General features: G+C 42.1%; 3 protein-coding genes and 1 long non-coding RNA gene across 4 annotated transcripts; 3 read left to right on the top strand and 1 right to left on the bottom strand.

Annotated features, from left to right (window-relative positions):
• Nucleotides 1-637: 637 nt before the first annotated feature.
• On the top strand, nt 638-2,253 carry LOC124287483 (iduronate 2-sulfatase-like). Its single transcript, XM_046724039.1, has one exon. It carries the CDS (start codon nt 655-657, stop codon nt 1,681-1,683), a length of 1,029 nt encoding a protein of 342 aa, XP_046579995.1. The 5' UTR covers nt 638-654; the 3' UTR covers nt 1,684-2,253.
• On the top strand, nt 1,683-2,165 carry LOC124287448 (ulvan-active sulfatase-like). Its single transcript, XM_046724000.1, has one exon. It carries the CDS (start codon nt 1,683-1,685, stop codon nt 2,163-2,165), a length of 483 nt encoding a protein of 160 aa, XP_046579956.1.
• A 2,539-nt stretch (nt 2,254-4,792) lies between the features above and the next one.
• Nucleotides 4,793-12,368, top strand: LOC124287486. The gene is made up of 2 exons (XR_006901282.1): nt 4,793-4,851; nt 12,245-12,368. It is a non-coding gene; the product is annotated as an uncharacterized LOC124287486 (long non-coding RNA).
• On the bottom strand, nt 12,301-24,587 carry LOC124287484. The gene is made up of 7 exons (XM_046724040.1): nt 24,453-24,587; nt 23,427-23,638; nt 19,974-20,049; nt 17,478-17,574; nt 13,728-13,849; nt 12,621-12,791; nt 12,301-12,471 (listed from the first exon to the last, which is right to left on the bottom strand). Exons 1-7 carry the CDS (start codon nt 24,538-24,540, stop codon nt 12,413-12,415), a joined length of 825 nt encoding a protein of 274 aa, XP_046579996.1. The 5' UTR covers nt 24,541-24,587; the 3' UTR covers nt 12,301-12,412.
• Nucleotides 24,588-25,178: the final 591 nt, after the last annotated feature.

The raw sequence follows: 25,178 nt of genomic DNA, 5'->3' as shown, positions 1-25,178 counted from the left end.
CATCGACGTCGATGTCATCCTGGCAACACTGGAATAATGCTTTTACGAGCAACTCTTGCGACTGGGCTTCACACATTGTACCCATATGGGGGAATGAACCCGGTGAATAACCCCTTGGCTACACCGCCCTTGACAGAGTGAACGGACGTTCTGGGATGAAATGGAGCGACGTTTGCGATGTCCGAGTACTCCAACAACACTGCAGAAACTCTGTCAAATTCTTCCTGGCATATGGAATGATATATCCTTGCCTCGACGTTAAATTACCTCAAAGAGGCGAAGGTGTCAGCCCTGCACCAATTCACAAGGTTGACACACTTGCTACTGACCGTGTGAACTTCCTTATGAATCCCCTCTTATGTTGTGGATCATATGCATTTGCGAGGTGAGCTTGTCGATGGTTACAATACTTTACAACATTTGACTTTTCAATGCAATATCAATTCATTAAATCTTTATCACTGATTCTGTTTGTTCTTTTTCATTTGTTGTTTGCATATTGCAATAACTTTTGCATTTCAGTATATTTTATGTTTTTTCAATCATGAAATTTCAAACATTCCAAGTGATAAGAATCGTCTGTTGTCTTCACAGGCTAGAAGATATATAAATCCATTCTCGTCAGCTTGAACACAGTGTGATTTAGACGCAATAATGTTGAGGGTGACTCTTCTGCTGCTGGCGGTGACAGCCGCCCAGGCTCGTATGAATGTGTTGTTTTTAGTGGCTGATGACATGAGGCCGGAACTCTCTGTTTTTGAAGGAAAAGACTTCCCCAGTCCTGTACATCCTCCGATACATTCACCAAACCTTGACGCCCTCGCTCGGAAGAGTCTTCTGTTAAAGAGAGCCCATGTTCAGCAGGCTGTGTGTTCCCCGAGCAGATCATCTCTCCTCACAGGACGAAGACCGGACACTACCCATGTATATGATCTACATGCTTACTGGAGAGAAGTAGGAGGTAACTTCACCACCATCCCTCAGTATTTCAAGGAACACGGCTACAGAACGATAGGAGCTGGAAAGATTTTCCACCCTGGACATGCTTCTAACCACAACGACCCGATCTCCTGGACAGACCCGTATTTTGAAGTAGGGTTTAACTCAACTTTTTTTGTATACAAGGGGCATAATTCCTGGATGAACGTGCCAATGGATGCACTTAAGAACGACTCCCTTCAAGACACCCAGAATAATAACCATTCGATTAAAATGATCAGAGAAGCAGCCCCTCAAGCTAGATCTGGAGAACGTCCATTCTTCATCGCTCAAGGATTCCACAAACCTCATCTTCCCTTTGTGGCACCACAGATGTTCTTTGACATGTACCCCGAGTCCTCCATCAGACTTCCAGCCAACCCATACGCTCCTGATAAGATGCCGGACATCGCATGGACTAATTATACAGAGCTCAGATTATACGATGACATTGCGAAATTAAATCTTACGGGAGATATCAACACCACAGTCCCACACGATGTCATCCTCAACTTGAGGAGAGCCTACTACAGCGCTCTCAGCTACACGGACTACGAAGTCGGACGAATTATCAAGGAGCTGGAGAATCAAGGACTCGCCAACAACACAATCATCTCCTTCTGGGGAGATCACGGTTGGCAACTGGGGAACACGGTGAGTGGTGCAAACACACGGACTTTGAAATCGCCACCCACGCCCCGATGATGGTGCATGTGCCGGGTCTCACTGACAAGGGCATTGTGACTGAAGAACTCACCGAGTTTGTAGATCTGTTTCCTACTCTGGTAGAAGCTGCAGGTCTACCTCCTATTAATCTTTGTCCAGAAAACTCCACCGACGTTCTAGTCTGCACTGAAGGCTCTAGTTTGATACCTCTGATAACAAACCCAGCAAGTCCCAACTGGAAGAAGGCTGTGTTCTCCCAGTATCCGAGGAATGAATACAACGGAGATCAAATGGGCTACAGCATGACCACCGATCATTACAGATACACAGAGTGGGTCAAATTCAACCTAGAACCTGTGTACAAACCGGACTGGACCCAAGTGTTTGGTGTGGAACTGTACGACCATTATGGCGATCCTCAGGAAAACAAGAACCTGGCTTATGATGCCGCCTACAGCACTCTGGTGGCTCAACTCAGCAAACAACTGCATGCAGGCTGGAGGGCAGCTTTACCCGAATAGGACATTTCCAAACCTGATGACGTATATAAATCAGTTGTTTGTTTTTGTTTCACTCCGATCTTGGCAATATTAAAGTATCTAGACAATATGCAGTTGGTTCAATTTCATATACATATGCATAAATGTATATATATGCAGCTTGCCCGAAGTGCAGTAAATGCTTACAATTTAGCGAACAACAGTAGTATAGTACATCCAATGTAGCGCAAAGAGAGCTTCGAAAATCTAGGCCCTGGACTGCTGAGCTCTGACGATGGCGTCTTGTATATGATACATGTAAATATCTTGTGTGGCAAAATCTGAGTGAAGTGAAGTTTAAGATTGCTGTGTATCACTGTAAACTGAGAGGGGATGTAGGGCCAGGAATTCAATGTGCATGGTTACATCCCTTCGCTGACTCAGGATCCGCAATCAATGTCTGTCAGCACGTCATTTAGGCGACCCTGAACCTGTCATCATAACGTCGGTTGTCTAGTTCTTTCTGATTATGTCTCACGGTCTTTAAGCACCAAGTATGTGCTCGTGGGTTTCGCCACAATGGAAACCTCTGAGGCAATTGTATCATATTGTGCATTTCATTCACCTGCAATGCGCGGCATAATGTTACTAAAACAGTATCCTTAAACGATTTTAATCATTTTTAAGAACTAAGGAGGACATTGAGTAGAACTAAACCAGCGTCCAGAGAGGTTGGGGTGATAGGAAATTCCGGTTCATCGTCAATTTACTTATATAACGCGTTCGGTTTTTAAATTATACTGAGCGGTACTTACCGCGCAATACTCCACACTACAAAGGGGTATGCTCAAAGCGCGCACAAACACCACAACATTATTACCCCGGATAGCCCAAGCTGCCTGTTAGGTGCTAGAAGGTTATAGTCATTTGACATATCCCACAGGGTACCCATTTTCTGGTGGATGAACTCACGTGCCTAAGGTGAGACCACATGCATAACATGTATTTCGTTGTGGGGGCAGGACTGAAGTCCTAAAACTCTCAGGAGTCAAGCTCAACGTTGCTTTACTTGAGCTGATTTGTGATCTGAGTTCTATGCACAGGACCTCGCGCCACCACAAATATATGTTTGTGGCTGTTGGTCCTGGGTCCTTATTCTCGAAAAGATCGTAGCCCTAAGAATTCTTAACTTTGTTAAAGCCAATTTGTTGAAATGGGCGAAAGACGTTCGTAGGCCCACGAACGTTTCGTGATGCTAGCCTGGTATAACCGTATGCCGGTTTTATATGGCTAACCCACTGGGATATAACTTCAATATTATCCACTCAGAAACATAATATATAATACAGAATCAAACCCGTGAAGATCCGGGTTAGAACTTGATCTTCAGTAACCCATGCTTGTCGTAAGAGGCGACTAACGGGATCGGGTGACTTGCTGACTTGGTTGAGAGACATCATCGTATCACATCGGAAATCGATGCTCATGCTGTTGATCACTGGATTGCCTGGTCCACATTATTTTCAGAACGCCGCCATGTAGCTGACATATTCCTTTGTTCGGCGTTAAACAATAACCAGCAACACCGTCCCAAATATAAGATGCTTGTCGTGGCTTTCCTGGTTCATACTGGAATTACCGAGGTCCCGGGTTAGAATTGGTCTTCAGTAACCCATGCTTGTCGTAAAAGGCGACTATGCTTGTCGTAAGAGGCGACTAACGGGATCGGGTGGTCAGGCTCGCTGACTTGGTTGACACATGTCATCGGTTCCCAATTGCGCAGATCGATGCTCATGCTGTTGATCACTGGATTGTCTGGTCCAGACTCGATTATTTACAGACCGCCTCCATATAGCTGGAATATTGCTGAGTGCGGCGTAAAACTAAACTCACTCACTCATACTGGAATTAACCACAGAGACACGTTTTCAAGCGTTACGTTTTTCTTTAAATGGATGCTGAAGGACTTTAGTTTGCACTGTGAGAGGGAGAAAGAAGCTGTACAATTAAACACTATATTCGACCAAATTACTGGCTTATATCAAAACGTTACTCCGCGACAAACTGTGGCGGACGTTAAATTGCCTCAATGAGGCGAATGGGCCAGACCTTTATCATTGTCCAGGGGAGGTGGAGTAGCCTAATTGTTAAAGCGTCCGCTCGTCACGCTGAGGACCTCGGTTCGATTCCCCACATGGGTACAGTGTGTGCCCATTGGTGGTGTCCCCGCCGTGATATTGCAAGAATATTGCTAATAGCGGCGTAAAACTATACTCACTCGCTCATCACTGTTCAAGGTGGACACACACGCTACTGACTGTGAGAAGCTTTTAACCCCTTCATTTGCATGCAGATTGTTGATCGTTGAAACACGTGTCTTTCCATTCAATTACGCTTCATTCGTGTTTTGAAATTCCCAGTTCTGTAATATCATTGCAGGAATGGTAAAATTACTGAAAATTGGGTACATCGTAAAACTCGCCAAATTTCGGTCGCAGGCTCTATTTGTCATTCATATTGTTAGCTGTTAAGCATGATTTTGGCGCCAACGTTTCACCATACCTTTCTTGCAAGTTCCTGATGTTGGTTTGAACAGCTCACCTTACCCTTGGTCTGCCAAGAACATCCGGGGCTCTGGCACATGCAGTCCGTGCAGTTGCTGGAGAGCAGGTCACGTGACAGCCCTTTACAAAATGTACCAGCTTTGGGAAGCGGACACGCCATTTTGGTATGTTGGGCTCATTGTTGATAGAATCTTGAATTGTTGAACTGTGATTGCAAATTTTAATTACAATATAGAACAAACTTTATGGATAACAACTTCTTTTTATTCGTGAGTGCGACGTTTCGATACAGATTCTTGTACCGTTGTCAATCATAATGTCAAGAATCTGTATCGAAACGTCGCACGCACGAATAAAAAGAAGTTGTTATCCATAAAGTTTGTTCTATATTGTACTTCCCAACTTCTAAAATGCCACTCAAAGAAGTTAAATTTTAATTAATTTGGATGACGACTCGTATTGCAAGTGCAGTCCAGGGTGTCATTGTAGAAAATAGCGTTAGCACTACGATTGTGTTGTAGTTAGTCTATGTCAGAGTGCCGCCATGTGGCTGGAATATTGCTGAGTGCGGCGTAAAAAATAATGATAAAACTATGTCAAAGTATGAGAGTTTTTGCTTCGAACATCGGCTCCGTGGTTGACCTTTGCTGGCGCCGTGTGTACATTCCCGTTGTTACGGTTATTGTTTGTTTTGTGCCGAGACTTCGTCGTTGTCATTTCTTGTTTTCCCATTCAGTCATTTGCTGAATGATTGAAAAACGGTCATACTGACATCAATGGAATTTCCTTTTGTATTTGTAATTGTGATGAGCGTAACATGACGATTTGAAATGGTTTGATATTTCGTGACGATGTGAATCGTGGGGCTTGTTTTTGTTCTGTTTGTGTGACAATTTCAGTAGAGTAGTATTATCTGGCTGAAATGAATACATCGTCTTCTCGAGGCAAGGATGTCAATTGACCTATCCAGTTTCTATCGAGGATCGACTTACGTTGTCAGCGAGGTCGGACATACTGACCGTTGTTATTCCTATATCAGGTTGGGGAAACCTACCGATCGGCCTATAATTTTGCTATAGGTCGATTGGCCTATAATTATGATATTCATCAAATAAATTTGAAGTGGTGCATTTCCGCATGAGGATATTCACATCATTCAAGTTTTGATGTCCTAAGGTTTTCATTCAAACCCTTTTTGAGCATTTTCATCCCATAATAAAGGAGTTTTGAAATTGCTAATTAAATATAAGACTATAATATTTTTGACAATTTTCACTGAAAATTAATGACATAGATATTCAGTTTTAGTTCTCAAAAGGAAAATCGGTGCAAAATTGTGTTCTTAAATGAAACATCTTTTCCTGAACATTATATTAATTTTCATTTTGTCCAAAAACTTATTTTTTTCAAGCTGAGCAGGTTCATTAACTATTCATCTCTATGATCTAATAAAACCATTTCGTGCGGAAATTGATAGTTTGTGAACTGTTAATAATAATGGTCAAATATAGCCTGATCGGCCTACAGCAAAATAGGCAGAACGGCCTATAATATCCCGTTCGGCCTTTTATAGGCCGATCGGTAGGTTTCCCCAACCTGTATATTGGTAGATATCGGGCTACAGTAGCAACGGTTTCATCTTTGTTCTGTCTTTTGAAAACTGATCATACCAATAATATTATCAAGGTAAGCTAAGAATACGGTCAGTTTAAAATATTGTATTATTTTGCAATGTGTTGCTTGTGTTGTGTTGCACGGACTACTAACCCAACGTGGCGTGTCTGGGGTTGTTATGGGGTTTTTTGGGCGATTACTTTGTTGGTCGTTGATATGGAGATAATTTCGGGCTTAAACGCGCCAGGAATGATATTCTAAGCACCTTCGAAGGAGCATCTAACGAATCAAAATTTGCCGAAAATTATGTCGGGAACATTAAGAAAAACGTTAACACCATGACGGACCTTAGAACAAATGTCAGTCAAGCCTGTAGTCAACTCCAAAATTTGAGTCCACTCTTTGGTGGGACCTTCTTCCGCGTCGTTTGGTAAGCAACGGCCGACTCAGAACTGGCACGGACCAGGGGAATCCGACTGTCTAATTAAATTAGGTGAAGTTGAGTTCGTGAAAACTAGTAAAGGGGGCCTAGTGATTCACTGCAAGTCAGCTGATCATTTGAAAGGACCCTTGGCCTTAAGCTCACTTTGGGACATTCGTGTCACGGGCAGTGTCCCGAGGGGTCTAAGCCAAACAAGGAAGTCATTTACAGTGTTGGCTTTGTGAACATTGAGGAAATGGTTCAACTTAGGGTAAAAAAGTCAAGCAACGCGTTTACTTCGTGGTTAGGAATAATAAATTACCACTGTTTTGCTTACATTTGGAACAGCCCATCTTCATGAAAGTGTCCAAATGTACGTTCAATCGTACGTATTTGTTCCCCCAGCCGTGAGATTGGCAACAATGTCAACAGTTTTGGACACGCTTCAATTGTGTGCACAAGATGTAGTGGAGATCATAAAGTTGACGATTGTTAGGCTGGTGGTGTTTCGAATGTCTGATTGTCGATGTGATCACAGTACTGACCACAGGGGCGTGTCACGCTTAAAAACTTATTGCAACATCTACAAATCATTTTCTCGACAGTAAGCAGACATTTCCTACAAAACCATCGGCAATAATACTCACTTGTTGGCCATAGATGGCCTTGACATTTAAGTGACCTGAGCAGTAAATTTATAAGAATAATTTTAGAGGTTAAATATTTATAAATATAATTTCCCAAAAATGAATCAATATCGAATGCATTTTTACAACCTCTAAAACTATTCGTAACAATTTACTGTTCCGTACATCATCCAAAATAAAGGATTATTGCAAGTTCATATTTCGCGCCCATTGGCAACAGTCAAAATCTTACAGTATATTATATTTTTCACCAATCGGATGGCCCAATTTCGTTTCAGCGGATCTGCTCAGATCACTTGAATGTCAAGGCCATCTATGGCCGACAAGTGAGTATGACTGCCGATGGTTTTGGAGGAAATATCTGCTTACTGTCGAGGAAATGATTTGTAGATGTTGCAGTAAGTTTTTTAGACCCGTGGAATGCCGCTGCCGATCGAATCTAGCCCTACATAAGTGCTGTCAACGTGGCTGGAATTAATAAACGAATTTAATAGGTGAGTTTTTGCTGTCTTGGGTGATCCATGATGTTGGCTTGGAATTGTGGAGGTAGCTGTTTTCGGTGAGTCGTGGCGTATAACTTTTGAAATAATGATCCGATTATGACTATTTATAACTCATTTTGTAGGGAAATCATCTCGCTTTTGATCCGTAGGCCTCGACGGGGCCTTAAAAATAGTTTACGTGGTGAAATCTAACTTAGATTGAGGCGGGGGTGGTTCCGTCGTTACATCCCTTTTCTTTTTATATAGTACTAGGTGAGGTGAAATTGGGTTTATCGTCGTGCTGGAGAATATTTCGCTCATATGACGACGTGCATGCGTGTGCGGCTGCTTGTACTAGCCCAGACTGAAGCTGGTTTTATAGTGCTAGCCCACTGAGATACCATGCCGCAGTGAAGCATGAATACCCCACTCAGACACATTATACTGACTCCGAGCCGACCAGTCCTTGTTGTACCCATTAATGGCGAGCGCCATGCAGGGACCAACAAGTACCATATTTTAACGTCTTTTGGTATGACGCGGTCGGGGATCGAACCGCGACCTTCCGCTCTCCGGGCGGACGCTCTAACCACTACACCACGGAGGCGGTTGTATAGTACTAGGGTAGGGTCTATATACCTACGTCTTTCTAACGCTGTTTCTAAGCGTGAGACGCCCCTGTGGTACTGACTATAAACGGCAAAACGCTGTCATAAATATGAAGACGAGTATGTCCAAAGAATAAAGGTAGAAAAGCTGTGAAGGTTCATCCTTAACCCACTTATGCATCTGCCATAAAAAGGCGACTATCTTGTCGTAAGAGGCGACTAACGGGATCGGGTGGTCAGTTTCGCTGACTTGGTTGACACATGTCATCGGTTCCCAATTGCGCAGATCGATGCTCATGCTGTTGATCACTGGATTGTCTGGTCCAGACTCGATTATTTACAGACCGCCGCCATATCGCTGGAATATTGCTTGAGTGCGGCGTAAAACTAAACTCACTCACTCACTCACTTATGCATCAACTGTGACAGCCATGTTTCTCCTTCAGGGTGATGGGGTAGCCTTGTGGTAGCCTTGTGGTAGCCTTGTGATTAAAGCGTTAGCTTGTCACGCTGAAGACCCGTGTTCGATCACACGCACCCCACACCCCACACCCCCACACATGGGTCTCTTTGTGAAACCCATTTGTGAAACCCATTTCTGGGCGGGATATTGCTGGATTATTGCTAAAAGCGGCGTAAAACTAAGCTCGCTCACTGTTTCTCCTTCAGTGAACAATAGCGCCTGTCTCGCACTACTTCCGGTACCAACCTGCATGGTTCCCTTTGCGGCCCAGATTACTTCCGGTGCCAGGTGTCAGATGACAAGCATATATTCAAGAACCAGTTCTGGTTAAAAATTGTTCGACCGCCAAATATGACTTTACTAGACCCGCTTGGCTGCCACAGCTGTTGAGTCATAATATACTGGCCACATAGAGAAACTGTGCACATAGAAAATATAAAGATAGGCAGACAGTGTCTTTATACATAAATAAAGGTGCGAACATAGCAAGTATTGGAGACAATCAAATGCTCATGCAGGTGCCAGGCGACGTGACGTCATTGATGGTGGCCTATGGACTTGCAATGTGTTACTGCACGTGCAGCCTGTGCAGCTGCACACATGTGGAACTCAGAAATTGCTGTCACTGTCGAAAGCTTGATCTTTGGTCATCCAAATGTTCACAAATTCACATGAGAAGTCACATGCACATCATGCCAAGATTAACATCTGCTCAACGTCATGAAGCCATTGGAATTGTTCGAGCAGGCATGAGCCAACAACAGGTGGCAGCACATTTCCAATGTCATCGTAACACGATATCTGCATTGGTCAGATGTTATGGAAACAGTAATAATTTGCCGACAACCCACGTTCTGGGCGTCCCCGACTAACGACGCTAAGACAGGACAGATGGATTCGGGTGACTCATATCAGACACTGGTTCCAGACGGCAGTGACCACGTCCCAAACCGTTCCCCAGGCCTTCAGTGCTCATTTGGTAGCCTCCATGCGTCATCCATGCACTGCTGTGCTTCACGCGCATGATGGTCATCCCCGTTATTGACTTTGACGTGTGACCCCCGGCACAATTTTGAACTTCTGACGTCATCGTTACGGATAATGTTCATGTTCTTTTTGACATGTTGTTGTGGCCCGATACTTCAGCTTATAAAGTGTCCACAACATTTCGTCTTTTCTGTGTTGTAATCCAATTCTGAAGGAATTTTCTGTGTGCACAGTTTCTTTATGTGGCTAGTAGTTGGCTAATTTGGGGGTGACAACCGCCATACAGATATACAAAGAAATGTTAAAAAGACTAGATGATAATGGGGGATGAGAACTGGGTATCAAAAGTGAGAATGTTCTTGAGATACGGTTTTGGTTATGGTTATGTATGGATAGTAGAAGATGTTGGTAACGAGAAATGTTTTCTGGAGAATTTTAAACAGCGTTGCAAAGATATTTATAAAGAGTGGCATCAATATATAGCTTTTTCCGAATCCTTGACGTTCTATTCAACCATAAAGACTGACATTTTTCTTGAAAAATATCTTGTAACTATTACTTCAAAAGATTTACGAATATGTTTGACAAAACTTCGTTGTAATGTACATGATTTTAATGTTAATTCGTATAGATAATCAAAAAACTATGAAACTGCGTTTTGTAGTTCCTGTGTGACTGACCTAGAAGTTGAATTAGTATGTCCTCTTTACAATGAGTATTGTGCTAAATATTTACCTGAATACTGTCATAAATACCCTCATGTCCAAATGTTTATTGCGTTGATGAGAACAAGCGATAAAAATAGACTATTAAGACTGTATCTTTCTTTAAAAAGTGTTTGTACTTCGATCAAAACAGGGACGGTGGGGTATCCTAATGGTTAAAGCGTTGGCTCGTCACGCGGAAGACCCGGGGTCGAATCCCCACATGGGTACAATGTGTGAAACCCATTTCTGGTGTCCCCCCGCCGTGATGTTGTTGGAATATTGCTAAAAGCGGCGTAAAACCAAACTCAGTCAGTCGATCGAAACAAAAATGTCTTAACATATAATCGTATCAATTGTAATAAGATCTACATTCTCAGTACGGTGCATATGCATGTCTTTACCTTACTGTTTTACACATGTTGTACTGTTGGCCTCGTGGCCATATATACTTAAATAAAGGATGATGATAATTTGGGGATGGTTAAATCGGAAATTTGTTATGCAAGGATTAGCAGTTCCTTATTGTTAAGCACGAGACCATTCCAAACGGTATGAAACGACGTTTGTCACCGGAACTACTAAGGTTTCACGAAATGCCGTGACCTACTTACGGACCCTATACACCCAAACTATATTCTGTACGATATCATGTCCCTTCTTGTTCACCAACTGTTCTGTTCATAATCCAAGCTGGATCAACAAAAACAGCATCCCGTTTGATTCCAGCACCATTCAATGTAGATGTCCCCACTTTCTTTCTTGTTTGAAGCCATTGTTGACTGTTTCAATACAACTAGCAAAGAGTAGTAATGGTATCTGCTGCTCAGCATTTAAGTGATGGGTAAGATATCTTGGACAATTTCCATTCCTTAAAAGAAACCATGGAGCCGAGTCACATTTTTTAACGGAATGGGGTAGCCTCTTGGATATTACCTCGTCACGTTAAATTACAGGTTCGAAGTATTTTCATAAGCACAACGTGTGAAGCCCATTTCTGTCAAAATGCCGTTATATTGCTGAAAGCGACGTAAAACTAAACTCACCTATATCTAGCACTCCATTCGTTGAAAAGTAATGGAGCGGACATATACTTTTTGGAAACGTTTCACATGTAAGACGATATCCCACAATGGAGGATGAGCTATTTATATTTTACAATAGTGTATGCAATATGTCACACCATGCAGAATTCTATGCTTTGTTGAAGTTCTAAACGATCAAGTCGTTCACCTCAAGAGTTTTGCGCAATAAAGTCGATCTGGTGTCAGGTTCGTGGAGGGAACTTTGGTAAATGTCAGTAGTATCCATGGAAAATATTGACTGATTGCATGATGGTTCGTTGTGTTTTCCACGGGATATTTTTAAACAACAAAGATCTCTGATTTCATATTCCTGGGTGTGCACAGTGTTTCTTAATCTTTTGAAGTGGATGGCAAGATCTTCAGCCACAAAAGGCGACTAACGGGATCAGGCTCGCTGACTTGGTTGACACATGTCATCGGTTCCCAATTGCGCAGATCGATGCTGATCACCGCCATATTGCTGCTTAAACTAAACTCACAAGCACGACGTGAGACATGTTGTAGTGTGATCCTATATGCAGAAGCTAAAGAAATGATTGATGTCAGTTTTCAGATGGCTGTTGAAGAGAGGATGTCTGGCGACAATGGTAACAAAGCTGAGGTCAGGGATGGCAACCGCATTTTATTTTTAAACTGTAACCATATTGTAGAATAAACGATGTTATTCCTGCGTTCTATTTCGTCTCTTCTGTTGGAAAGATCAGTTCTCAAGAACTACGAGATGAGAGACTGCCAATTGTAAATGTACTCCGGAAGGCTGAGAAGCCCGTCGCCTGAAAAAGGGAAAATAATATTATTGCTCTCTCCATTTCAAGCCACACTTGCGTGTCATTCTAGCCAAAGGACTCAAGTTACTGTGTTAACATTTGTAATAAAACGTTTCTAGTCTTGTGGAATGGATGTCGAAAAGGGGACCTCTCACCGGTGTCGTCAAAGAAGGCAAAGAGATACTCGAGGTCAGGTGCGTCTATTTGGAGGTCCTTGTTAATGTCCAACTCGATGAAGGTTCGCGCAATCTTTCCATGGTCAGCCATGTCCATTCCAAGTCTGTGGCTTTCTGTCTGCCATTCGCGCTTGCTGATGTTACCATTTTCTGCAAAACAAAGCTATGTATGGCAAAGGAGACTTTAACCTTTTTTTTCACTGTCAACATGACGTGATTCCAAGGAGGTAACTATAAACTACGCCCTTTCCCAGTGCTATTGTGATTCCTAAATATCGATTAAAGCTTTACGCATTCATGGCGCCGCTTTTGGCAATATTCAAGCAGTATCGCAGTAGGGGACACCAGGTCCTTTACACATTGTACCCATCGAACCCGGGTTTCCGGCGTCACGAGCTAACGCTTTAACCACTAGGCTACCCCAGTCACTTCTGTATAGATCTGGCAACTAGGTATACAGGCCTACCAAAGAAAACTTTCCCACTGTGCAGAAAAGCGCACATTAATCGTGGAAATAGCAACATAAACACATTACCTCGCTACTGAAACAGTAAAAACTGCAACGAAAAACTATGAAACTGCAACATTTTCATAGCTTTCATAGTAATCAGCGAACTTTGACCTCTACTGCGCATGTGCATTACGATCCGGGCTTCTTTCCAATTTCCGAGCAACCGTGAATCGCCTCGCGTAAAAAAAGTATTAAATATGTCGAAATAATCGCTGTCAGTTGTTTCATACGAATGGAAAGTAAACTAAACAAGTGTGCACACAAGTATCATGATGATAAATGACAAATAACACAACAGAAATACTTAAAAAGAAATGTAACTTTTGTCCAAGCTGGAAAATGTCAACATGCGGTCGAGACTTCCTCTTCCATGTGCGCATGCGCAAAATCGAAGTTGCGGGCTCCTCGTTTTATGATGCAGTGTTAGCGATTTAAAGTTGCCGTTTTCACTGTTTCAGTAGCGAGGTATTATGTTTATGTTGCTATTTCCACGATTAATGTGGGCTTTTCTGCGTTTTTCTGCACAGTGGGAAAGTTTTCTTTGGTAGGCCTGGTATTTCTGGAAAGGTACTCACTGTCGATGTCACAGGGAGAGAACAAACAGTTCATCAATTCGTCTGGCCTGATCCGATCTTTGCAGTCAGAATATGACCTTATAAGCAAGTCGAAGGCGTTTGTTGTTGCAACACTGGGTCGACTGGAAATATGTCGGTCGTGACGATTAGAGTATAGTTTTACACAGCTTTTAGCAATATTCATGCACCATTCATTCAGGCGCGGGACACCAGAAATGGTCTCCACAGTGAACCCATGTCGGGAATCGAATCCGGGTCTTCGGCGCAACGAGCGAACGCTTTAACCAGTATGCTACCCCACTTCCCTGACTTGTTCACAAGAATTCATTCTATAAATGAGGACTGAGTTTAGTTTTACGCCGCTTTTAGCAATATTCCAGCAATATCACGGCGGGGGACACCAGAAATGGCCTTCACACATTGTACCCATGTGAGAAATCGAACCCGGGTCTTCGGCGTGACGAGCCAACGCTTTAAAGAACCACTAAACTTTGTTTTTTGTTACTCTTTTAACCATTACATATGAAAGATTTGTGGTTAGTCTTATGCGGAACACCAAAGTTATTCTTTAAAAACTTGTGGTTAATTAATACCGAGCGATTAAAAGTGGCCAAAAAGTCACCTGCTTCCCTCTCGCCCGCCAACGAAACCACAGACAGGTTACGTAACTCTGTCGCCAGAGCACTGCAGTGACGTCATATGAGGAACGATTTTCAGTTAGTTGTATAGAAAGTGTGTAGCACGCTCATCATTTTGATGATTTCTCGACATGAACGACGACATGCCGAATCGTTGCTTTGTCGTCAATTGCTCCTAGGGGTCGGGTGATGGTGTCACCATGCACAGATTTCCACAGGACCCCGCAGTTCGTGCTAAATGGGTTATGTTTGTGAGTGCGAAGCGAGCGTTGTGGAAGCCTGAAACGATATCTTACTTGTGTTCAGATCGCTTCACGGAAGTTAAAGAATCAAAACTACTTACTAGTTATAGTAAAATATGTATATGATTGATGACCATAAAGATTTTCCATAACACAACTTGTAACATAACGATTTCTTCCTTGGAAGTGAGGTTGTGGTCGAAGTAACAATAATATTGTAAGTAGTATTATATTGACACCCACCTCGCTGCCAGGAGAAATTGTTATGTTATACGCTATGTCATGCAAAATCCTATTGGCCATCAATAAAAAATACATATTTTACTACCAGTAGAAAGTAGTTTTGATTTTGTAACTCGGTGAAAACAAACCTAAATAGCATTTATCCACAGACTGGCGGATGTTCCCGACAGGGCGCCGCCATTTTTGAAAATCGTAAAGTCTGTTAGAATTAATGAGATTATAGTTTGTTTTCATCAAGTTAGAAAATCAAAACTACTTTCTACTCGTAGTTAAATATGTATTGGAATCATAACCAAAAGGATTTTGCATGACACAACTTATAACATAACGATTTCTTCCACGGAAGCGAGGTGGGGTCGAAGTCACAATACTGCGCGATAAATTTCTTGCTACATTCACATGGTTAATGTCCACTCACCAGTATGTAGATACTAGTCAATGTGCGTCTTTATGTTTGGTCTTATAATCCTAATTAGTTTATTATCATACTTTTATGCATTTTGAAACTAAATAAAAAGCTGACGATCTGCTGATACTTATAGTGAATTTATAACAGAACTGTAATATCTAGACATTTTATAGTTTGCCAATGTGAATCATAATTCGCACACACACCCTAGTGTATGTTGTCTGTCTCATTACACTTCACGGCGAAAACAATGATTCTGTTGAATGCTACGACAAATGAATAAAAAAAAAAATGCAAATATTAAAATTAAAACAGATTAAAGTTATAGGAACAATATCAGGCCATTACCTTGTTTGAGGAATGTATCCATCAATATCCACAAAACTGTTCCAAATGATGTGTCTTTTAACAGTTTAATATACGAAAAAAGTGATAAATCTTTTCAGGTATTGGTGTATAGTCTCATTGGTCACCCAAGATAGCACACCTGGCAACTAATTGCATAATGTCCGCCTTTCATTAAAAACAGTAATTTAGTTAGCCAATAATGGGCAATCAATCAATGTATTGCCGGTTAATCCTTTGAAAGAAGGACGTTGTTTTTACGCAGACACCGACACGGCAGAGTGTATTCAGTATAGATTAGTAAATCTACATACATAAACACTACCTTTTGACAATTCCTCTGTGTAAGATAAAAGTAATTAATCAATCAGCGTGTTATCGGTTAATCCTTTGATCGATGTTTATAATGTTGAATATTTACTCCAGACACAAGAAATGCCAAATGGGAACCTTTGTCGGGTAATCTAAGTGTGTTACCACTAATTATACCTGTTATAAATTCATTAACTGACCATCAAGTGAATGATGACAAATAACATGTGTAGGTTTATACCACCTAACACGGGTTACAACAAGGGAGTATTAATTGCTGTATTGCATGTGAAAACTTATGGGCCGACACTGTTTTGAGAATACAAACAGATTTTTACATGACATGATTAAATATCGAGGTAAAAAAACACAGAAATGGGATCAATTTGGATCAGTCATTATACAAATAGGGCCTAACGACACCAATCAATTGTGACAGAAGCGTCTATGAAAACAAGTTGTAACTCGGAAACTAGGCAAAGCAGGAGACAAAATTAAATGACAGTAGATTGTGAGAACATATAGCTTTCATTTTCCACAACAATTGTCACGATTTCAGGTTTATACAAGCCTGTAAACAAGATAATTTACCCCTAAAATGTAGATGAATTCTGCATCGGCCCTCAAAGCTATTCCTCATATGACGTCACAGAGTCGCGCCGCTCTGATTGGTTGAAATTTCGTTCGCGGGTGAGAATTGTGCACTGTTGTCAAAAAGGTCGATTTAAGTCAATTAAAGGTCGAAATGAGTAGTTTTAATGACGGGGTTTCATTTATAACGATGCCAGTTAGTGATTTATGTATTTTTACCCCTAGGGTTTATGTGATCCCCCTAGGGTTTATGTGAGTCCTTTATATATTCTGTCTTATAAGGATGTTTTAACATGTTTCTTTACGACTGTCGTTCCAAGTGCCAAACCAGCTTGTTGGGGCACAAAGGATCTTAGGCGTCGTAACTACAATCATCTTAGATAGTCGCTACAAGATCGCTTTGTGCAGGTGGGCCCAGGGTCCCCCTCCTCTAAGCGATCGTAGCGCTACGACTGTCGTAAGTCTGTTGGAGGATGGGTGTTACAATCATCTTAGCGCTACGACTGTCGTAAGTCTGTTGGAGGATGGGTGTTACAATCATCTTAGCGCTACGACTGTCGTAAGTCTGTTGGAGGATGGGTGTTACAATCATCTTAGCGCTACGACTGTCGTACGTCTGTTGGAGGATGGGTGTTACAATCATCTTAGCGCTACGACTGTCGTAAGTCTGTTGGAGGATGGGTGTTACAATCATCTTAGCGCTACGACTGTCGTAAGTCTGTTGGAGGATGGGTGTTACAATCATCTTAGCGCTACGACTGTTGTAGGATGGGTGTTACAATCATCTTAGCGCTACGACTGTCGTAATGGGAGGATGGGTGTTACAATCATCTTAGCGCTACGATCGCTTTGAGGAACAGGGTCCGGCCTCCTGAACACCAGTTATATAACCCGATATTAATAGGTCAAGAATATTTCTCAGACATGATCGACTCTTATCACGGAGGTATCCTGGATGCCATGTACTCACGTGGTCGTACCGGATGTGACGTGCACATGACCATTATGCTTCTGACTGTCTGAACAGGAGACATTATCAGGGGTTATCTTGAATTTTTTCATAAAACCTGCAATATATAAAATATATTTAAGAACATCTACATATTAGTTACATATTTTGTCTCGCAATCTACACATAACCAAAATGCACTTCAAAATGATGTTTTGTACAAACCAGGATGTTACAGGTCAGGAAGACTTGTCCTACAGAAGCACTACAGTACGGTCGGAAATAGGCTGTTACACTGTATCCCTAAACTTTACACAATTACAAACAGAATTCGAATATGTTCCAATAACCCACATCGGCCTAACTGGGCGTTCAGTGGGATGCTAATAAGATATCCAGAAAAGCATGTTTACTCGTGAAATCGGATATAAACTTAGAAAAAGTACGAATAGCTGTTTAAAACAATAGATCCGACTATAGATGGCAACAAGGTCGCTCAGCCAGGTATGACGACTCACCTGGCATAAAATGCATGTGCTGCCTACAGGCACAAGGGGCTCATCTCAAAGATATTTTATGCTTTTTGTTTTGCGTTCATGTCTCATCTATTGCTTAACACCTAACGTGTCTTTCATAAAGTTATATTCTATCTCAGTGATATCTCTATTAACCCGCCCGACCCCAACAACCGTCTGAGACACCCGTCCTGGTTTTGCTTTTGAGACGACCCCTCCTACTTGTTTTTTAAAGTGATAGTGTGACTCCATTGCAGCTACATCCTTAGTTTCAGTATTAAAATCATTTTTTTACGTCGGCTATCGTTTATAATTAAGCCAAGTCTAATTTCAAAATGGGCATTTAAAAAGTGTCCTTTGTTATACAATACCACACACTAATTTGCATAAAGCCATGGTCTGTTCCAAATAAGTCGCTTTGGACTTACAAAATAAACCACATTGCTCATTTCTGCACTAATCTCTCCTCAGTAAAGTCCATGTTTTACGTTTCCTATCTCCCTATAGTTAGGCCGAACTTAGTTTAACTACATAAATCATAGATAGAAGAAAACCTTTTTCACATTTATATTTCCGACAGTACTTTAGGTCAAATTACAGATCAAGCACATTTGAACGAAATCCTATATCACTTCCGGGTCATTCCATCGTGTCTTCGGGTCAATTACTTACGCAAGTTACGCTTTTAAATGTCAAAACATTCTAGCATAGCACCATAGGATGCGTTCCTCATCGTCTATATAGTGTTGTTTCAGCTTGCTTCTTGGGGGTGTCAAACGCCGCTCTCGGCTCTACTCAAGCTACATGGCGGCAGTCTGTAAATCGAGTCTGGACCAGACAAACCAATGATTGACATGAGCCTCGATCTACTCAATTGCAATACGATGACAAACGACAATCGTAAAGAAGGCCGCACGACAATCGTAAAGAAGACCGCAAACTTGGGTTGCTGACGACCTTGTTCTTGGTGGGTGTTGCGTTAGATATTCTGAATGCCTTGCATACCCATCTCCCCCATTCAAGTCAACCGTGAACACTCGTTCCTCAGTCTGAAAGACTGAACTCCAGAGGTTTGTCAAGACCGGCACAGAGGCCAATATTTGCCCTAAGGCTGCAGCAGTCAACATCCCAACATCACTAAATTCCAATTCATATTAATATGTTTATACCTAATGTTATGACGCTGGAGAAGTAACTTGTATACCACCGAAAATCAGGACCGAGGAGGAGGCTTTGAAAATAGTGCAATGAGTGCAGTGTAAATGTATAAAAGAAATAACTTTGACAAAATTCCATTTATGAAACAAAATGTTCTCTCATACACACCTGTCCATGACAATTAGGTGGATCCCTGTAAACACCTGTACTCCGTATAAACAAAATTCCTTACACTCTGGACCAAACAATCCAGTGATCTACGCTAATTTAGCAAGTCAGCCCAAAACAACGCATTGAGGGGTGTGGAACGTGAACACGCATCACGTTTGATGTGAGAATTCATTAATCGCAGTGAACTTGAAGAAAATGACCAAACACAAAGTCACTCAAAATTGGGTAAGACGTCCGCCCGTATCCCCCCTAAATTTTAACGGTGAGGGAAAAATTCTTTGAGTGGCATTTTCAGAAGAGGGATATGTCTTCAGTATGTTCAGATACAATTAAAGAAACATTTTAAAACTCATCCTTATCAGATGAGGAATATAATTCAGATGATATGATTTGACAAAAAGTATGAAATTTAAGAGGGGATACGGGCGGAAGTCTTTCCCACGCAAATACTAGTTGGGACTACTTCCGGGTTGAAAGTGCGGCAGCCCACCATTCCGTATTATAACATGGACTGCTATCCAATCAGTTCTAGTTATGTCCCCTGCCTGATTTGCTAAACGCTGGGCAGGGAAACATTAAGATCCCCCTTTAAAAATCCTTGGCGTTATGATACCTGGAGTCCAACGATCGACTGGACTGACTTTATCTACTGGTTCAATGAAGAAGTACCTACCTAACTGGAACAGTCCTTCCACGTCCTTCTCGCTACACGTGTCAGGGACACACATGCCCCACGTCAGGGCGTCATCCTGGAAAACAGGTCAGTTGATCTAGGAGTGGCATCATGAAAATATAACTTTAACAATACTTAAAATCTGAACTGATGGGCTAGATCCGACAACATGCCTCCAATGATGATCTGACGGGGCCAAATCTAATGAACAAGCAGACAACTGTTGCCTGCTTTGGTATTTTGTTAAATGAAGCATATCAACGATTTTATAAATGCATTACTTTCTATCACATATTAAACCAATAGTAGGGAGCGAGTTTAGTTTTACGCCGCATTTTTAGCAATATTCCGGCGTGACGAGCGAACGCTTCAACCACAAAGCTACCCAACCGCCCCGAAATCTATAGTAAAGTAGGTTCGAGAACGGGAGACAGACAAATGTGCTGATCATTGCAAGACCTACGTTTGAGTATAACACAGGCTGTTTCTGATCCAGAAAGGGCCCTATTGAGGTTTTAGATTCTTGGGAGGTTTTGAACACAAAAAATACTGCAACCCAAATTTGGAGCATATCAAACAAAGCCAACAACAAATTTCCAACCTTCCGTCAACTTCTGTGTTCTTGGCGAATTCCCAAAACGCAGGTGAACATCATTTTCGTCTGGACTTTCTTGTTCAGTCATGTCGTCCGTACAATAAAGGTAGTTAGGGTCTAAAAGTCTTCCGTGGTACGTCACGACTGTTTTATTTCGGAAGGCAGTTTGAAATCCCATGTGTTTCCAGTCACGTGACAACAGCGATATTTGTCCGTGCAAACCTCGTGCGTTTGGAGCAGTGGCACTGTCGTTCGTAACCAACTCGTGTTGTTCCGGGACAGGCCGAGTGCTCGTCACGGAAAAGGGCGAATGGTAACGAATGAAATACTCTGCTCCAATATCTCCCCTCCTAACGCACATCGATGTATAGAAACATAGACTTACTATGAGTCACACCTCCATAGTTTATTTGTGAAGTTACAACACAATTCAGTATTGAATTAATTCACAAAAGAGATGAAAGAATGACACACTGTCTTGGTAGGCATTGTAAAGCCCTCGTCAGGCTGGGACCTGGCTTGTTAACCTCGGCTCTGAACAGTCTCCGCCACCCTGGGACCACAGAGTGAGTGAGTTTAGATTTACGCCGTTTTGGGAAATATTGCAGCAATATCACGGCGGGGGACACCTGAAATGGGCTTCACATATTGTGCCCATGTGAGGAATCGAACCCGGGTCTTCGGCGTGACGAGCGAACACCTTAACCACTTGGCTAGCCCACTTGGGGTCACAGCAAACTCACAGCCTTGGCACCTTATTCGGTCAGGTGACAAGCATGGGTTGCTGGCGACGTGTTCAACAAAAGTAATCCTAAATAGGCCGGAAAAGTCCAGAGTGAACTTACTTGCTACCCTGTGCTCCTCGATAATCTCCAGGGTATACGTTAGTAGTGGAGAGTGATCGTAACGTATACCCTACATATACCCTGGAGATTAGATAATAGTAGTGGAGAGTGATCGTAACGTATACCCTGGAGATTAGATAATAGTAGTGGAGAGTGATCGTAACGTATACCCTGGAGATTAGATAATAGTAGTGGAGAGTGATCGTAACGTATACCCTGGAGATTAGATAATAGTAGTGGAAAGTGATCGTAACGTATACCCTGGAGATTAGATAATAGTAGTGGAGAGTGATCGTAACGTATACCCTGGAGATTATCGAGGATGCCCCGTGCTGGGTTTATAATATAATGTATTTCAATGCAAGTTTCATTTACATTAATAATCCCTTCAAATACATTTACCAAAAGTGGCGTCCAGAAACCTTATTCACCCATTATAGCACCCTTACCAAGAGGTACCTAGGATGCTCGCTGACAACATCGCTTGGAATCATAACCAAGACAACGGCAGAAAATCAATTTAGACAAAGGCAAAGTATGTCACTTGATTGTGGGGTGTCCATATATTGAGGGTTCTTCTGAATAGCATGTTTTATACCAGTACGTCATGTCACTAGCATGACATTCACGTTCAACCATGCACAATCCAGTAATATTTCAAATGTGAACTGACTCGACTCTGTCTAATCTTACAAAGAAATGATGCATTGACATTGTCGTCAGACCTGACCACCTGAATGCGTATGTCACCTCTAACGATAAACACATTTCTGGTGTCTCCCGCCGTGATATTGCTGGAATATTGCTAAAAGCGGCGTAAAACAAAACTCACTCACTCACTCACATCCTGTCCTGAAAACTCTTTTCATCGCCTCTCTGCCTTGCAAATGCAATAAATAAAAGTTTTGAAACAACCATTTGATACAAGCATATATAACTTCAAGTGTATCACGTTTGAAATTAAAACGTCAACACATTAAATGTTAGAGTTTGGGCACTTTTATAAACACAACCTCTCTACTGATCTGCCAAAAGAACAATATAGAACATTGTGTATCTGTTGTTGTAGGGCACTGTCGGGAGCAGGAAGTGGCAATGATATATGACATATGAGGCATGCTGGTTATCATATCTGTCGAGTCAGCACTTTGTACCTTCTCTGCCACATAACAATGTTAGACAAGCAGATTTATGTGTTTCAATAAACACATTGAGTTACAACCATAGTGTTAATCATTTCTCCCTCTTGGAACAGATGCTGGTGCATCCATCATCGTCGTTTGATGCTGTTAATCCACAGCACAGACTTTGATTCATATATGGTTTTGATATGACGTCATGGATATTACCAGGCATCCAACAAGTTCTGGAGCTCACCAGATTGTCAAAATACACACAATCGTTTTTCATCCTATTTCATCTTATGATAACGTTCATAAAGAATTGGTTCGCAAGAAATATGTCAGGATTGATTTAACACAATAATTTGTAAATATTTTACATGTTCCAAGGAAAAAACGTTGGAATGTTCCGGTCTATCGGAAATCTTAAATTAGGAGAAATCAAAAGCAATAGTACTACTACGACGACGAGTACTAAACGAGTTAATAAACATCAGGCTCCGGTCAAGTGTGCGACCAAAGATGTGCCTGTGAAGCGTGAAAAGGTTACAGTGACATTACCATCTTACACTACCGGGTACCCATTGACTGCTAGGTGCATAATTTGAAAAAAGTCATTTGCTGAAAGACACACCACATGTGCTACAGGTTATTCAATAAACAATCAATTGTCTTTGGATATCACGTCTACATCTATATAAAGCGGGTGTCCCCCTCCGTAATATTGCTAAAAGCGGCGTAAAACTAAACTCACTCACTCTACATAAAGCGAAACCTCCTTAATCTAGACGACAGTATTAATGCCTCTCAACGATTAGTGATGTCATAGTTCTACAGTTCAAAACGTGTCCAGATGAAGGTGTTCCACGTTACACACAAAGCGTTTACATACCATTTGTAAGATGTTCGCAACCCAAGAGAGATGGTGAAACTCAGCTCGACAGTACTTTCCTTTGAAGTCAAAAGGGGAGGTAAGCGTTGTATTACCAAGGACAACTCCAGCACTCATCTGCGCGCGTATGCCCCTACATTCACCCGGTGAACCCTGCCAGTGTAGATTTCTCTCGTAAATTCCACTAGGCAGCTTGCCGTAGGAGTCTAGCACTGAAAATGAAGTGAGAGAATAATACTGTTTAATTCCCAAATGTATTTCACTGGGCCAACTAAACCAATGACTGATAGCATGATCAACGAACGACGCCGTCAGTGGGTGAGTGAGTTACGTTTTACGCCGCTTTTAGCAATATTCCAGCAATATCACGACAGGGGACACCAGAAATGGGCTTCACACATTGTACCCATGTGAGGAATCGAACCCGGGTCTTCGGCGTGACGAACGAACGCTTTGCCCACCAGACTACCCCCTAAGCTGTCAGGATACGATGACAATTTATATAAATATATGTAGGACAGTATCGACAGTGGGGTGTAGAGTAAAAACAAAGGGCACTAGATATGGATGCGACAGTGGATATGTACTCCCTGCCATTACACATCCCAAGTTAATATCGCGCAAGTCCCATTTTCACAACCCTGGCATAAATCCAACATTTTACAACTGACGGCTATATGGCATAAGCCCTATTTTTCATAACTCAAGGTATCACAGCTCAAGTCTTACTTTCCTCGACCCAAGGTAACATAGCATATGTTGTTCGCAAAACCAATGGTTTCAAGTCCCAAGCTCAACTTTGCACGACCAAAGGTAACATTGTGTAAGTATGTCATTTTCCTCAATCAGTTGCACGTCGTCATATGAGCGAAATATTCTCAAGCACGACGTAAAACCCAATTTCACCTCACCTCACCTCAACCCTGGGGGTCTCGCTGCGAAATTACTTTCTTATCGGTGTTTACAGTGAGGATGTAGCAGTATTACAATGTATCAGCAATATTAGCATTAATACAGTGCACTTACTTTTCAGTGCCCAAGGTACCAAGGTGAAGTTCATGTCCCCTCTTGGTGGGACCTGTACACCGGCAACTGCGTCGACGAAGTTCATCATGTGACTGTAGCAACGTGGTGTGACACTGTCGTTGGCGGTGAGGGGGAAGGATGTCACGGGCGCTACTGAGAGTGAGGAGTCTTTGAAGAGTCCTCACCTTGTCCACCCTATCGAAGACAGCACCAGTCACCATCTGTCTAGCAGCAGGGTCGTCAGGGGAAAAATGGTTGTTCTGGAGGTAGTCGAACACGTCGCTAACGTTGACGCCATGCAGCTCATCTGCAACGACATGCACGGCGTTGATGAAGTAGGTTGACCGCAGCATCGCAGGAAGGACATCAAGGAAATGATCGAACATGACAGATATTTTCGGGTCATCGATCTCTGACAAGAATGGCTGCATTGCAGCGCTGATGTTTAACAACTTCCGGAACAGTTTGGGGTGTTTGTACAGAGCGTCGGCCACAAACAAAGCTGTTTCATTCAAAGGTTGTTTGTCAACAGTGTAACTGTGACCTAAATCAGCTTGTCCTGAGACACAGACTACGGTCAGAAACAAACACACAACCTGACTCCACATTGTGAAAGTGGGGACTACTGAAGACTGTCAGACCTCACAGAGTTTCAGAGTCTTATACCTTTCGAAATACAACGTTGCTTGGTTTCTGTTGTTGAGCATGGTGATAGTTTAACTTGTC

The sequence above is a fragment of the Haliotis rubra genome, unplaced genomic scaffold (genome assembly GCF_003918875.1).
Source record: "Haliotis rubra isolate DU_JTF1 unplaced genomic scaffold, ASM391887v1 Scf400, whole genome shotgun sequence".
In the NCBI taxonomy this organism is placed as follows: domain Eukaryota; kingdom Metazoa; phylum Mollusca; class Gastropoda; order Lepetellida; family Haliotidae; genus Haliotis; species Haliotis rubra.
The sequence above is the reverse complement of the archived record's forward strand: the minus strand, read 5'-3'. Positions and strand labels throughout refer to the sequence as shown.